At 30.5% G+C, this 17,609-nt stretch overlaps 2 protein-coding genes across 3 annotated transcripts in view; one reads left to right on the top strand and one right to left on the bottom strand.

The window, feature by feature from the left end:
- The window catches only part of LOC106625689 (uncharacterized), a 41,996-nt gene that overhangs the window by 10,221 nt on the left and 14,166 nt on the right, over positions 1-17,609 (bottom strand). Inside the window, exons 4-7 of one of the 2 annotated variants that reach the window (XM_070106967.1) lie at positions 15,740-15,947; positions 3,154-3,312; positions 2,452-2,580; positions 21-155 (exon numbers count right to left, since the gene is read on the bottom strand). In XM_070106967.1, the coding sequence (XP_069963068.1) occupies positions 21-155; positions 2,452-2,580; positions 3,154-3,312; positions 15,740-15,947 (631 nt within the window). The remainder of the gene's footprint in view (positions 1-20; positions 156-2,451; positions 2,581-3,153; positions 3,313-15,739; positions 15,948-17,609) is intronic. The other variant, XM_070106968.1, reaches the window with a different exon arrangement.
- LOC138856454 (NADH-ubiquinone oxidoreductase chain 1-like) lies at positions 8,894-9,691 on the top strand. Its single transcript, XM_070107569.1, is given in 1 exon segment — positions 8,894-9,691. A coding segment is annotated over 1 exon segment (774 nt). The 5' UTR covers positions 8,894-8,917.

Raw genomic sequence — 17,609 nt, 5'->3', positions numbered from 1 at the left:
TTTTTTTTTTTTGTACCTACCCGGCACCATAATTGTGTCATTTTTCATCCAATAATTGATAGACTTCGGATACGCCTCCGACTGGCATTCAAGTGCTACATTTTGGCCGGTGGCAGCACCAACAAGCTGATTTTGTATCCAAATCATTGGAGGAACTGTAAGAAGGAACAAACGAGATAGATATATCACTAATATATGTTAATATATGGAAATAAACTATCAAATTACTAAAAAATATTTCACTAAATAAGATCTGTCTAAATAAGACTAGTATGGGTGTCTGGCAACAGCGGAATCACAGGTAACTGAAAATCAGACGCGCTCAAAAGAAAATGCACCTAGCCTTAGCTATCAATAGAACGGAAAAGGGTCAGAGCTCCTTTCTCTCTTTCTGATTTCTACTACTGCTTAGCTAGACTTCGCAAGCGCTTGCTCAGCGCTGGGCTATTAGTTCTAGCGCTGTCACAAGATTCTTTTGACCCAAAGCGGATCACAAGAGGTCTAGTCAACTCTTCAAACTCAGTAAAGCTATCCTTTCCCTAATTGTAGAAGTTCTTCTGTTTGGAAGAAGACAATGTAGACAGAAGCTTACACTTTCAGATATCCCTGTGAGCTGGTGGGAATAAAATAAAAACGTCTAAGTATATATGTATTGGCCACAAGGCGGTCTGTCAACTTATAAGATTTGATAACAGAAGTTATTTTTTCAGGCTTATCAATCGACTGTATATAGTAGTTTAAGTGCAATCCACTACTTGAGCTTCGGCCTTTAAATCAATTCTTACTTTCCGAAACTCGATTCTAAAAATAAGGTGCGCCAATTATTAAGAGTTAGGAGTTAGTTTGTTGTTCCAAAAAACTTCTCATTTTAAATTGCTTTTTTAGCATCCTACGTTTGTGAGTATACATACTTTTAGTCCCTGTTAGTGCAGAACTCTTTATGGCAAAAGGCTACTAGTTGCCATAATGATAATTGAGGCTTCATTATTTCTGTTAGCAAATCATTTAGCGTTTGTGTAATAGTCCATAGGCAATAAGTTGCATTATTATTGCGCTCACTTTCATAGTTGCCTTGAAAAGTTCAGTAGACCAAGCAAATTTAAATGCATAAATAAAACTACCAACAATGTGCCCTTAGCTGGCGGCGTTGCCACATATTTGTTATTACTATTTGAGTTGCGCAACAACTTCCCGGCAACAAAATAAAGAAGTGTTACCTGTGAACTTTTGCTTTTTGTTGGCGAGAAATGAATTTTCAAATTTAATTTAAAACGCTAGTGTAAATAAAAACATGAAAAAAGGTTGACTTCGACTGTACTGAATCTATATTACAGGTCACAGATTCATTTCTTATAGTACATAAAGATATAAAAAGACCTTTATCTCGATTTTGATCGGTCAATTTGTATGGCAGCTATATGCTATAGTTTCGTGAAGATATACAAGTATGGTCAAAAAAAAGCTTCCTATACAAGGACAAATATTTGATCGTTCAGTTTTTATGAATGCCATATGCTATAGTGGTTCAATATAGTGGATATTTCAAAAACTCAGGGACTTGGGACGTATATACAAACATGCCGACACTCAGACATGACTAAATTGACCCAGCTCGTCATGCCGCTTATTACATATAATTTATAGGGTATCCGATGTTTTCTTTTGATTGTTATAAGCTTCGTGGCAAACTTATTATACTCTGTTTAATTTTACAACGTAGACAACTAACAAACTTCAGAAAGAAAAAACAAACTAAGTTTAAGCGCAAATTAATTAAATTGTTTGAGAGAAGAGAGAGCGAGAAAGAGATAGCGATGCTAAGAGAATGCAGTCAGTGATTTCATATACAAAGCATACATTTATGAGCATGAGTGAAAAAATGTATCTACCTGATATGGGTCTAAGCTGCATAGATAAGCGAGATGGATATAAAAACAAACTTGACATAAGAGAAAATAAGTAGTGAGTGTAGCTAGATTTCAAAGTTTTAAACGACTAGTGTATGGAGGAAGACTTAACCTAGAACATCTTCGGAAATGCCCTAAAGCATAAATCTTCCTTAAATTCACGGAAAAAGTAAAATTTGCCTGTAAGTCATTGAGAATTTAATTCTTTGTAATTACTTTAGCCCTATTATTGCTTAAAGTCTGTCTGAACAAAAAATACCTCATGTTACATAAATGTTTAGTGCTTTCTAAACAAAAGCATAATTAAACCTATGCAAAAAATTTTCAGAATTTTGAACTAATCCAAAACTATTTATTATTTTGTGTTATTCATATTATAAAAAAGAAGGCAGTACCTGAGAAATCATTGATGAAATTGATAGCCACATTATCGTAAAATGATAAATTTTGGCTTTGTTATCTTGAATTTTTTTGGAAATACTAAATCTCAAAACTTAAATTTTGATCCTGTATTTTTTTGCGTTTATTTATTAGAAATACTTACAATGCACAACCAGCATGATGCGCTTGCTGACCGTTGGCGGTATGCCATTTGAAGCGATGCATAAATATGCTCCCATATTGAGGCGTTGTACCTTAGTGATCGTCAGGAAGGAACCATTGTAGGCGATTACTGTAAAAATAGAAGAAGAACAGTTGGGTTAAAAACATTATATCAGTTTTAAATAAAATCAATATCAACTATGATTGTTAATAGTACAATATGTATGGTAGACAACTAATTAATGAGATTATTTGGAGATATAAAACATTAAGTCCATTTGTTTATTAGTTAAAGTTTTAAAAATGTATATACATATATATATTTACATATATACGTTACTAAGCTTTAGCTTATTAATTGCTTTTGTTATTTCTTAATTTATGTAAAGAGTGTTCATGTCATATAAGTTACTTCGTTACACTGAAAGGGTATACTTGTGTGAAAATTTTTTTTTGCCTGTTTTGATAGTCTATAACTTACAAACTACCATACTAAAATTTAAATGAATATTTCAAATACTTTTTGAACCTTGAACTTGAAACCTTCTGAAAAGTAGCGGTCAGTAGTTAATTTTGTCAATCAGTTTATCTTTAAACGTGTTTTTCACAAAATAAATTTTCCAAACTGGCTGCAGGTGTAACTCGAAGTGGAGAACTTTTTTTAATAACTTTTAAAATAAAAAGCTACGTATAATTTACCAACCTTCCATATTGTTAGACAGCGATATGAGTTCGCCACCTTCGCGTCGCCACGTTATGGTCGGTGTTGGTGAGCCAACTGCTGCACATTTCAGTGTTACGTTGGCGCCCTCTCGTACCACCATATCTGTGCTGGTTGGATAATCGAGAATATCAGGTGGCACTGCTTGCGCGAAATGTCGGAAGAGCGCATGACGTAAAAACACCGAAACAAGTAAAACAGCGATGGACCAAACAGTGAGAATTGTAATGTTGATGTTGCATGCCGGTGACATAATGTTCATAGTCATTGTTATGTTGTCCAGCGAAGTCATCATCGTTGACATAATAATGATGCAGCAGATGATTTTGACATGGCACGTGATTTGTGAGTAGCAGTAGCAGGGGCGTTAAAATGTTGAAATTTGCCAAAAGGCAAATTGGCGTGTCATGTTGGGATGTTGTTGTTGACCAGCGACAGTGAAAGTAATTTTTATTTTGTTATTATTATATTTAGTTGTCAGCAGTAGGGTTACATGGACATTTTAATAACATTCGGATTTTCCACGCAGACAAGATCCATCAGTTGATATTAAGTTGCAGAATTGCAAAAAAGAAAGAGATATGAAATGAATACAGATTTTGTTAGTAAGTTGAAAATATTATATAATATGTTTTGAAATTTAGTTTATTGTATTTAAGGTTAGTTAATATTAAAAGAGTAAACTCAAAAATAACGGTAGTAGTTAGGGGTTGAATGAAATTCACACGTTTAAAAAAAAAATTTAAATAGACGAGATTATATGTTAAATGTGAATATTCAGAGCAAGAAACTTAAACAAAAAATTTACATACATTTACGCGATATTTTGACAAAACAAATATTTTTACGGGCCTCTATAGCATTATTTACCATATGTGGTTTAAAATAATCACACAAAATCAAAAATATGTAAATATTGCACATAAAACAAAAGAGTACTAAAGTTTGGTATGCAAATGCGGCATATTCGACATTGGTGTATTGTAGTGACGCTGATCTACTGTTTTATCTTACGACATATTTTACCACGAATATACGTTTCTCAATAACACATATATTTTTCATTGTACGTTTCACAAATTTATTCATATTTAATCATTTTTTTATGTACTTACTGCAGACCACAATTACGAAAATATTTTCTATAAAAATATGTTATATTTCATTCCATATAGCTGATGAGCTTTTAACATTGTACTCGCCTTCATAATTAAAATATAACTACTTGCATGTATGTATGTATATACATAAGCCAGTTTTAAGTTTTTATAGCCAAAAAATTAGCTGTATTTTATGGAAAATTTTTCGGTTTTAAAGGTAAAAGGAAATAACTGAACTAAACCAGAAAGTTTTCGAAAATTGTAAATAAATCTAAAAGTATTTAATCTTCATTAATATTTATTTTGTCGCCTTTAAAATATGCTTCTTCTGAAGCGATACGCATATGCCACCTCTTTTTCGAATCATCGAGACATGCCTTGTAGGCACTGTCCGTTCCCTCTGTGAATTTTATTATATATATATAATTTACGACCTCAATCGAGTCAAAACGGGTTCCACGGAGTGGTAACTTGAGTTTTGAAAACAAAAAAAAGTTGCATGGGACCAAATTCGATGAATACGGTGGTTGATCCATGGTATTAAACGCATTATCGTTCACCACTACAACTCGGTGCGATGGCGCATTAACGTCATGAAAAATCCATGAATTGTTGGCCAACAATTCCGGCCGTTTACAGCGAATGTTTTCGCGCAAACTCCACAAAATGCTCAAATAATACTCTTTATTGAGCGTCTGTCCCGTAACGAATTCATGATAAAACACACCTTAACTTTTGAATGTCTTTGACGTGGTAATAGTCGAAGTAATAATTACTAAGATAATAAAATTGCTTTGTATAGTGTAAGAAATTAATATAAGGGGGGCGATTTTTTGTCATGTCATTAAAGTGAGTGCACTTATTCAGGAGAGCCCTTCTATTACATTAGGGAATCAGAAGTGGAAAGGTGCAGCACCACTTTTTAACAATAATGATGAAGTAATTATTAAGTCACCGTAGATGGTATTATCTTGTATAATAGGATGGTTGTTTAGGTATCTTATTATGATAGCAAATAGTAATACAGCTGAGGCTATAGCTTGAGTTAAAAAGTACTTTAATGAGGCTTCTGTAGATATCAAGTTATTATTATTTATTAGGGGGATAAATGATAATAAATTGATTTCTAATCCTATTCAAGCACCTAGTCAAGAATTAGACGAGACGGTAATTATAGTTCCTGTTATTAGGATAAAGAAAAATATAATTTTAGCTGAATTATTAAAAATTAAAAAGAAAAGGGTTGGAACCTTTATAAGTGGGGTATGAGCCCAGTAGCTTAATTAGCTTATCTTTTTAAGTTTATATTTTAGTGTATGATGCACAAAAGTTTTTGATACTTTTAGGAATAGTTTAATTCTATTAAATATAATGAATGTAATGTTATTACATAATTTACCCTATCAAGGTAACCCTTTTATCAGGCAATTCATTGAATGAAATTAACTTATTTCATTTGAAATAGGGTGATTTCCTTAGGATTTTTTTTTTTTTTTTTTTTTTAATACTTAATTTTAATATATATGCATTATTTAATTAATTATAAAATTTTTTTGATTTACATAAATAAAAAAAGTAGTTTAAAAATTAAATTAAAAAGTTAACTAGATAATTTAAAATTCCAATATAGACATTTCCGAGAATTAAAAGACCAACTTCATATAAATAGAAAGATGAATACAATACATTTATTTTTATCATTAATCTATAAAAATGTTTATAATGTTAGATTATATTATATACTAATAAATTGATATAATTGTTATACATCTATGAATCTTAAGGCTTTGTTTTATATGATTATAGATATCTATTAATTAACTAAATATTTATATGTATATATATATCTATTAATCTTAACTTGGTATATCATTTATTTATTTTTAATATTATATAAATAAAAATTTAAAATTTATTAAATATAAATAAATAAGTTAATATATTTTAAAATAATTTTAATATTTTATAAATTTATTATTAAAAAAAAAAAAAAAAAATCCTAGATAAAACTGTTATATTAATTAAATACCTATTAATTAATCTAATTTTTTTTTATTATCTTATTTAATAATTATTTCAATTATTATTTATATTTTTTTTTGTTATTTATATCTATTGATTATTGAAATTTAATTATAATTTTATTGAAATAATTTATTAATAAATTAAATTAAATAAGTTTTTTGTAAAAGGTTAGTTTTCTTTGAATTTTGTTAATGAAAAACGGTAACTTACTTGGGGGGTGGTTACTGTCATGGGAGGAATTACTATTTTTTTTTTATTTAATAAAATTTGAATTTTTTAACTTTATGAATTAATAATTGTTATTTAAATGTGTTATTTATTTATAAATTACTGATTGATAAATTTTTATTTGTTAACATTAAAGTTTTATTTTGGCTTTAAATTTTATTATTGATTTATTTTATATGTAAGTTTTTGCGTGTATTTTTATTTATTTAAATAGTAATTAAATTTTAATTGTAATCTCAGTAAATAGAATTATTAATCAAGGAAACTTGGAGATAGTGATTTCATAGAGCATTGGTTAAATTTGTGCCAGCAGCCGCGGTTATACAAATAATGCGAATAAAATTGGTTTGGTGTGAGTTAAAATGTATTGTTTTGAAATAATATTGAGTTTATTAGGTGAAATTTTAAATTTGAGAATTTTTTTTGTGTAAATATTTTGAAGCTTGTAAATTTTAATTATAGACTAGGATTAGATACCCTATTATTTAAAATGTAATTATAAACACTAAGGTAGTAGTAGTTATGTTCTTGAAACTTAAAAAATTTGGCGGTATTTTAGTCTATTCAGAGGAACCTGTCCTGTAATTGATAATCCACGATGAACCTCGCTTGAATTTGTTTTTCAGTTTATATACCGTCGTTATCAGAATATTTTATTAGAAAAATAATTTTCTATAATTTTTATAAGAATGTATATCAGATCAAGGTGTAGCTTATGTTTAAGTAGAGATGGGTTACAATAAATTTATTTAGACAGATCTAATTTTGAAATATTTTAGTGAAGGTGGATTTGATAGTAAAATTTTAAAGATTGTTAATTTGATTTTAGCTCTAGAATATGCACACATCGCCCGTCGCTCTTACTATTAAGGTAAGATAAGTCGTAACATAGTAGATGTACCGGAAGGTGTATCTAGAATGACAGTTTAAAGCTTATTTAGTAAAGCGTTTCATTTACATTGAAAAGGTTTTTGTGCAAATCAATATAAATTGAACAATATTTATTTATTAATTTTTTTAGTTTTTTGATTTATTGTATTAAAAATAATTGTATAATTTAATGTTTTAGTAATTTTTAATGAAAAAATAATTTTTATAATAGTTTATTAGTATTGTGAAAGGTAATTGAAATATTTTGAAAAATTTTTGTAGTGAAAGAAGATTTAATTTATTGTACCTTGTGTATCAGGGTTTATTAAATAATTAATAGAAATTTATTGATCTCGATTTTATAAGAGTTAATAATTTTTTAAAGTTAATGTGTCAAAATTATTTTAAATAAATTATTAGAAATGAGATGTTATTCGTTTATAAAGGTATCTAGTTTTTTTAGAAATAAATTTAATTTACAAGTTTTTGATTTTTTGGTTATTTAATTAATTAAAATATTTATTAACTTGAATATCTTAAGGGATAAGCTTTAAGATAAATTATTAAAAATTAATAGTGGTAGTATAAAATGTATGCTTAGAATTAGCAATCATTATAAAGTTTGTTATAAATTATTTTATTAATTATATTATTTATTATATTTTAATTTATTTATAAAAATTGTTTTATTAATAATTTATAAAGGGGAATAATGATAGAATTAGTATATGTTTTGTTTAGATAATTTTTTATGTTAAGTTTATATAAAGAACTCGGCAAATTTTTTACCCGCCTGTTTAACAAAAACATGTCTTTTTGAGTTATTTTTAAAGTCTGACCTGCCCACTGAAATTATTTAAATGGCCGCAGTATTTTAACTGTGCAAAGGTAGCATAATCATTAGTCTTTTAATTGAAGGCTGGTATGAACGGTTGGACGAGGTATAAGCTGTTTCATATAAATTTATAATAGAATTTTATATTTTAGTCAAAAAGCTAAAATATATTTAAAAGACGAGAAGACCCTATAAATCTTTATATTTTGTGTTGTTTAAATTTTTTGGAATCGGTTTATTTTTATAATATAAAATATTTTGTTGGGGTGATATTAAAATTTAATTAACTTTTAATTATTTAAAATCATTAATTTATGAGTTATTGATCCATTAATAGTGATTATAAGATTAAGTTACTTTAGGGATAACAGCGTAATTTTTTTGGAGAGTTCATATCGATAAAAAAGTTTGCGACCTCGATGTTGGATTAAGATATAATTTTAGGTGTAGTCGCTTAAATGTTAAGTCTGTTCGACTTTTAAATTCTTACATGATCTGAGTTCAGACCGGCGTAAGCCAGGTTGGTTTCTATCTTTAAATTTTTATAATGCCTTAGTACGAAAGGACCAGGCATTAAAATAATAATATTTTATTTATAGAATGTGATTAATTACTATTTTGGCAGATTAGTGCAATAAATTTAGAATTTATTTATGTAATTTATTATTACAAATAGTACTTGTTTTTTATGGAATTTATTTTATCGGTTATTGGAGGTTTAATTTTAGTAATTTGTGTTTTAGTGAGAGTAGCTTTTTTAACTCTTTTGGAACGTAAGGTTTTAGGTTATATTCAGATTCGTAAAGGCCCTAATAAGGTTGGTTTAATAGGTATTCCTCAACCTTTTTGTGATGCAATTAAGTTATTTACTAAGGAACAAACTTATCCCCTTTTATCAAATTATATCTCTTATTATTTTTCTCCTATTTTTTCTTTATTTTTGTCTTTAGTTGCTTGGTTGTGTATTCCTTTATTTGTTAAATTATTTTCTTTTAATTTAGGGTTGTTATTTTTTTTGTGTTGTGCTAGATTGGGGGTTTATACTGTTATGGTTGCTGGTTGATCATCTAATTCTAATTATGCTTTATTAGGGGGACTACGTGCTGTTGCACAAACAATTTCTTATGAAGTTAGAATAGCGTTGGTGTTGTTATCTTTTGTTTTTTTAATTGGTAGATATAATATTTTAGATTTTTTTTATTATCAAAAATTTGTTTGGTTTTTGGTAATTTTGTTTCCTATAAGATTAGTGTGGTTTTGTATTTGTTTGGCTGAAACTAATCGAACTCCTTTTGATTTTGCTGAGGGTGAATCGGAATTGGTTTCTGGGTTTAATATTGAATACAGAAGAGGGGGGTTTGCTTTAATTTTTATAGCTGAATATGCTAGAATTTTCGGTTTCGGCTCTTTTTTTTCCTTCCATTCCGATGATTGTTGGCTCGTTTACATGTCGTATTTATAAACCCATGTCTTATCACCAGTTGTAATACATTCTATCTCTCTAACACTCGCATGATGATTTTCGAGCACGATTTCTTTCACTTTTTTGATATCATCGTCAGTGGTAGACGTGGAAGGACGACCAGAACAGGCAGGTCCTCGACGGTTTCTCGACCATCCGTAAAGGCTTTGTACCAGTCGTAAACTTTTTCGATAGAATAGATTCACCATAAGCCTTTTCTAGCATTCGCAACGATTCCGCGCACGAAATTTTGTTCGAATCACAAAATTTGATGCAAATTCTTTGTTCAATACTTTTTTCCATTGTAAAAATCGCAAAACACTGCTGAGGTCGACTGAATTCAACAGCTGCTGCAAACAAACTGGTTGACAGATCGCGCTCATTTTTGGCATAGTAATTAAGGACAGTGCTACCAACTTATCAAAAAAAGTGCTGAAAAATATTCAGCGCCGGCAGTTTAAATGACAATTTCCGGAAACTTTCTGGTCACAATGTTTTAATTTACATACGCATAAAAAACAAAACTCAAAATTTCAATTTTTGCTGATTTATACGATAGAGTGATATTTAGAGAATATTTATTCTAAATTTAAGTAAATAGACTTATTAGACTTTAGGTACCGCGTCGACTGCCTCAAAAAAGCTTGCAAGAAAACGCATTTAAAGTTTTGAGTTGCGACACCAGCTGCTAAAAAAGGTATAACTTTGAAAATAACTTGAATTTTGAAAAAATTATTTATGGCAAATATTTTAGAACATGAACAATGAAAGAAAAGTTTGTGGTTTTATGAAACCACAATGCAAGTAAAACTGTTTACAGATTGAAGGCATTCAACTAAGACTTTGCGGAAAACTATTGAATTTAGATGGTTAAACTCGCTGCTTTAACCTTAACATAACAATTATTAAGGAAAGTAATGACAATATGCAAAATATTGTACTATATTTATACATATTATATATTGTATATATGTATATATATGCTATCTCAAGTCTAAAATTATTCGGATTACAATTAGTCAAGTCTCCAGATAATGAATATGTGGGCCCCGGTTCCTATTGCCAACTTTTTACAGAAATTGTCGATCAAATTGTGGATTATAGTCTTTTTCCTTATAACAATGTACCCTCATGTATGTAAAATTTAATGAACCAGAAGCATTTATTTATTGACTTATCGCGCTATCAGTATTTTTCAACATAACCATTATATGAGGAGTGGACCTTGTTATCATGCGATGTTACCCATTTTCATACGCAAGGATCTGTCTCAGCGAGTTTGGTTGATATAGCTTTAGTAGTTTGTGAGATACATACCTGAAACCTTAAAGCTTTTCGTTTATTGATTAGCTTCAAGTATTACACATAACCGTTAGACAAACCAAACTCTTATTATCTGTTGTAATATGTTGCGCTCGGCTACACTCGAACTTAGGCCTCCTTACTTGATTTAAAATGGGTTTAATAGTTACAACTTTAAAATCTGAGTGAATACCAAAAAACATTTCTATTGAAATTTACACAGAACTCTTCATCATAGGAAGACCGTTTAACCGCATTGAAAACATTTTCACACACACACACATTACTAATTATTTCTATCTATTTTCTATACTATGCTCATCGAACTAGGAGCAGACCCACTAAGTAACCTATTTCTAGCTAAGTTCTATGCTTAAAGTTCATATTATCATCAGATTGCCAATTAAAACAAAGTAGAACATACATCACAAAAAAATGTATACAGTGGCCAATGAAACAGTATCATAGTTTCGAAAGAAAACGTTGCGCTAATTGCCACTGCTTACAACATTGTTGCTTTCAAGTGTTTTGCAACCAATATAAGGTTAGACATATGGTAAGTTAGTTGAACATGTTTGCGTCATGGTTGCGTTGAATACGTGAAAAATCTGGCGGTAAATTAATGGTGTGCACGTGACATGCGTGGCGTATACGTAACTTTCGCAAATAGTGGTACAAGCATGCATATGACAACTTGCATGAATATCACGTGTGTAGTTAAAAGAAAGGCCAATCAGCAAACTACTAACAACAACGGTAAATATACGCTAAATGAAAGCATATACTGGGTAAAAGCAAAATTATTGGAAAACAAGAGGAAACTTATTTTTTTTTTTATCTGATACGACGATACTAAAGTAAAACTACCAATATTTGCTTACTACTAATTGTTATACACTTATTAGTACCGAAGAAGTTTTGCTGCTATTTTCATTACAATTTCTTTGTTGTAGCAATTTTTTAAATGTCTTGGTTGATAAATTTGCTAGTTACTGGTAGTTGTTTTTGTTTTTAGCTGCTTTGTTCACTCTGTCAAGTAACCATTCGGTTCAGAAAAAATTTTAGTAGCAAGCAAGCATTAAGTAATGCCCATATTGATTGAATAGTCCAAAAATGTTTCAATCTTCGATGAACCAATAGGTAATATATGACTGGAGAGAAGAGCGAAATGTTGCAGTGTGAAATTTTTTTCTGAGCAATTGAACGGGTCAGTTCACAAAAAAAAAAATAGAAATGATATGTAGATTGATGCATAAATTTCATAAAACTAAATGTTGCAATAAACTAAAAAGGACACATTAACGCGATTAACTGGTGTTTTAAAGTATCCAGCTCATTTTCCTGACGTTAATCAATTTATTAAATCATTTTCAGCACTTATGCCAAAGGCAAAGTATACCAAAAAGTGTAGAATTAGAACGAAGATGCAAAAGAAGAATTATCTTGTTAGTTAGTTAGGTAGTTTACCGCAGATGCTTTAGTTTTGTCCAATGAACTTTTGCCTATCATTACAGCTTTCAGATGAAACTTCTAAAAACAGAAGAATTAAATTAAATGTGTGGTTTTATTTTAAGTGAATATATAACCTAAAAATATTGTATATATGAAAGTTTTTTATTTCTGATTTCTTTATTTTAAGAAAATCTGAAATTTATGAAAACAAATTGGAGGGCTGCTATAGTTTAGACAAATCATATATATAATATATATAGTTTATGCATGAAAACTATATAATAAGCATTTCACACGTTTTTGTGCACTTATACTCATATGAAAAGCTCTTTTAGCTTATGCTGCATTAAAGTTTATATATACTACTTATAGCTAATTGTACATGTATATGAAGGCGTAAATGTTAGGTGCCGCAGCCAACTCACGCAGGGCAAATTAAATTTTAATTAGTGTTAAGTACTGTTTATTTATAGTTGTTGTTGTTTCTGAAACGCATGTAATTTGTCATTTACTAGTTAGTTACTCATTAGTTTGAAAGTAATTGAAAGGTGAACTTGTTCATGTAATAACAGAAGATACAATAAAAATTCGTTAGTTCGCCTGCACCAAAACACAGATGCATATGTAATAGCAACTTTATGTACAAGTATAACTGAACCTTTCATTCAACAATTTGCATTCAATTGCAAATGATTTGTTAGTTCCTTCTAGCCACACTGTTTGATATTAATAACATTCAAGTCGAATAAAAGCTACTTAATAAATTATTTGTATAACAGCTACAATATATGCTATAGTGGCCCGCTCTGAACAAAATATTCAAGGATTGTAGCGTTGTCCTCAATAATAATTAATGCCAAATTTCGTGAAGATATATTGTCAAATAAAAAAGTTTTCCATATAAGGACATGTATTTGATCGTTCAGTTTGTATGACAGCTTTCTACTATAGTGGTACGATATCGGCGATTCCAAATTCAAATGAGCGGCATCTTGGCGAAAACAAGACGTGTACGTACATTGTTTTTATTTAAATCAACTTTCAGGCCATCCCAAATCTTATTAGTGATCCCATTAAGAGAAAGAACAGTCACGCAAACAAATAGTATTCATTAAGTAAATAAAATTTCCATGAACCTAACGTTTTAAGTGATTTCGTAGGATGTTAAGAGATGCATATTTCTATATATTTCAACTAATGCCAATTAAAACTTTAATTTAAGAATAGCAAGACTTATCGTTATAGCCTTATTTTAAAAACTCTGCGTACCGGCTATAGCAAATGCTCCACTGACTAGGAAAGTCCAATATAACAGGTTATTATCAGTTTACAGCTGTCGACAAATTGAAAAGTTGGTATTCAAGTGTAAATAGATGTTGTCGTAATAGAAGCCATCGGAAGGTGGAAGAAAGTGGTAAGTAAGTGGGAGTGGGGCATATGTATGTGTATACAAAAAGCTCGATATTAAAATGTAGCATGTAATGGCAATTGACAAAAAAAAACATTTTTAATTAATTTCATAATTTAAGTAACACGTGATATAGTGCGAGAAAACTGTGCCAGAGCACATGGAAACTCTTATCTACTTGGAATAATTATAGTTTTTTAAGATTTGCAAACTAACTTCAAAGCTATGAAGATCTGTTAAGTAAAATACAATAGTCAACGTAAACAGCAGAAGAATACGTCAGTTGCAAAGTTGTTGGTAATTTATCTGTGTGTAGCAATTCAGACAATAAATTTTTTTAATTTTTAAATTTTGTCTGTGATTGTTTGATTAAATTGTGGACTGAGTATGTCGGTAACCATATTGACATACATACTATCACTATAGACGTTACTTTATGAATAAATTTTTATAAAGGGTATTTATTTTAGATATATGGTTTTCCAGAAGCAGAAAAACATACACAGTTTTAAGTTATGACCAAGAATTTAGCTTGACTGTAAAGATAAGGGTTTGCCATGATGTATAAACCTGATTTGAGATAAGTGATTTCGGACAATCATCTGGATAAAATAAATTCTAGCTCAGAGGTCTAATATTCGACCACTTTTTGTAATTTAAGCCATATGTCAAGGCGTCAATAGTCTCGGGCATATCTGCGTTGACAAGCAACTTCACATAACATCACAAAAAATAGTCTTACGAGCCACGCCACAAACTCACGACTTGAGCTAATACGCTCGCCAAAAATTTTCTTCAATAAATTTATTGATTTTTACGCTGGCTTTTGCATTATCAGCAACCCTAATACGACAATTTTTTTTTTATTAACGTATCCGTTCAAGCAAAAGTAAGCTTCATCGCACGAGTTGCAAAGGTTGCTCCGAAGTAAGCCTGTTCATTATGAAATGGCAAACCCAACTGGGTTTAAATTAGGTAACAGCCGCACAAAAGACTAACTCTTAAGAAATCATTGTCTCTAAAAACTAAACGTCTAAAAAACCACTCATATTAGTATAATTTACCAGTTGATAGCAGTGTGGCAATACATCTCGCTGACAGCGCATTCGACTTTAGTCAAGAAGTGTCCGACCCCATAAGAATCAAGTTAATAAGTTCTCATCAACTTCAAAGCTGGTGAGCTTGCAATAAAATGAAACTTATTTACTTTAATGTCGGTGGTCGGTGTTTCACTGGCCCCTTTCAACCTAGCAAGAGATCTGTGGGCCACTGGATGTGTAAGCTCAGTAAGCGTTGGTTAGCAATCAACACCTATGCGGCAGTGATATACTTTTGGCTCAGAGTGGAGCATAAGAGATCCATTGAATAATTTGATCTTAGCAATGTTCTGACGCAGTGAGGCTAAAGATTTTAGAGGACGAAAATTATGAGAGTTGCACGGAGGTGGAGACATCTATATGCTTTCTCCTCCACTTTCCAGCTTTTGCTAGACTTAGGAAGCATCTCGATGAATTAGTTGATTTGCATGGAAGGTCATTTAATCAATAGGAGGTCTTCATCAGCCTATCTAGCTGGCCAAGTGCAATTATTCGTGGCTTGAGTGCCGCGTGACCTAATCTAAGGTCATATAAATTCAGTAAAACGTGCGTATGGCGGAATTAGAGTTTTAAATATCATATAAGTATAGTAAACGAATGGTACATAAACATAAATCCTAATATCTACATTGCTACAGATAATTATACATACATATCCCTGTCGCTTAAATCTAACTTATGGTAAAGTATATTAATAACATAACCAATTGCTATTTTTCAATTTTTTAGATTTATTTCGTGATATATTATATATAAATAGATTGACTCTATTATGTTTATCTTACTCACCCACAACATCCAGGTAACCAACTTGACTCTTCATCGGATCGGTATTAATCTGGCACATGTACCAACCTTTGTCCGCTTCCTTGATGTCACGAATTCTTAATATCCAAGCACGTTTCTCAGCGTGGGTTATACTCATTCGATGGTTCTTCGTTATCACGTGGCTTTGTATCGTCAGTATTGTTTGTGTATCGACACGCAGCCACGCAATCTAAGCGGTAGACGAAGTGGTCATATGACGCATAGGAACGCGAGGATATGTATTTGTGTGTGTAGATAAGGCATATTTGGAGACGTGTCAACCCGTTTGGCACAACCCATTCATTTTCATATTAGCAGATAGTGCGTTGGGCGACAAAACGACCCCATTCATATGTACGTTCGTTCATTAGTTTATTTTTGTTTATTCGTATTTGTGATTGTTTATTTTTATTGATGCGTGCAGGTGGATGCACGTATTGTCGGTTTGTTTATTTATCCATTGGACGTGCCAGTAGTTGAGTTGCATATTCCACGTTGTTCCACAGGACGTTGTAGTCATGTGAATGTGTGAAGGTGTATATGTTAGTATCAATAAGAAAGCGAAAGGAAAGAGAAAAGAAAATCATGTGAAAATTGCTTGTTTACCTTTAGTTTAATAGTTGGACTGTTTGTTGGAATATACTTTATTTGGATTTGCATATGTACACATACATATATTGCTTTTATATACATATATATAGTGAACATGTGGGTGTATTTATAAATCTTAATATCCGCCTGATTACTTGTGGCCGTTGTAAGTCTCATAGTAAATAAACTAAGGTAGAGTATGAGGACCTTGCTTTGAGGCTCATGGTCATAAAGGACTAATGAATGGGTTAATTTCGGTGGTCGAATTCGTGAGCAGACATATGTAAACATAGACATATACCACGAATATGGTTACCAATTTACATACGCACATATAATTTATTTGGTTAATAGGTCATATAAAATTTAATGTTTGCTTAAGGGGCACACCCAGCGAATTTTTTTACAGAAAAATTAAACATATATATATATGGAACCTTATAAAAAGATATACAAATATTCCTTTACACACGCACTTATGCAACTATGCATAACAGTTTTCCAACATTTAAAACGACCGAGAAAACTTACAATTTCTGCTCAGGAAAACATTTATTGTGACGCTTTCTTGCGCAGCTAGGGCATTAAAAAAAAATTACAACGACAAGTATATACGAAGAAAAATAAACTTCGCATCTTTTCAAAATTGTTTTGAAAATAGTATATTGCACTCATACAGACACATTGCATAGAGCAATATTAGTAATAAAGATTATAATTTGTTGGCGTCATAATGATTTAGTTAGCTTTGTAGCATACATTTAGGCGTAAAGGTGGAACATAATAAAGAAGTAATATAATGTATCATTTAGATGCATGTCATGTAAAATGTGCTTTGGTGAGTACATTATCGAGAGATCAAATGTGTAAGTTGAAAGAACTTTTGGAACTAGTATACAATGAAGTAAAGGCGGTGTGAATTATAAAGGCAACACTAAATATAAATTCGATTAGGAAGTTAAAAATAACGATGGCATCATAAGTTGTACACATGTACACACACTTTCAGGAACAGAATATTTTTGGTCAAAGCTATATGTAAATGAGATGGCAGCGAACAATAGTGACCATATTGTTTAAGTGTTTAAGTGCGTTTGGAATGGCGATAAATACATAATTTTGTATTTTTTACAATTATTGTTCATTAGGGATTTATATTCAAATAACCATATAAAACGCACTTCAGAAAAACATTCCCTTTTATTGTAATCCTTATAAATATATATTCAACTTTTTCAGCTTTCGACCAACAGTTAACAGA

Source organism: Bactrocera oleae, chromosome 3, assembly GCF_042242935.1.
Source record: "Bactrocera oleae isolate idBacOlea1 chromosome 3, idBacOlea1, whole genome shotgun sequence".
NCBI lineage: Eukaryota > Metazoa > Arthropoda > Insecta > Diptera > Tephritidae > Bactrocera > Bactrocera oleae.
Note: the sequence above shows the minus strand (reverse complement) of the source record. Positions and strands in the feature narration are given on the sequence as shown.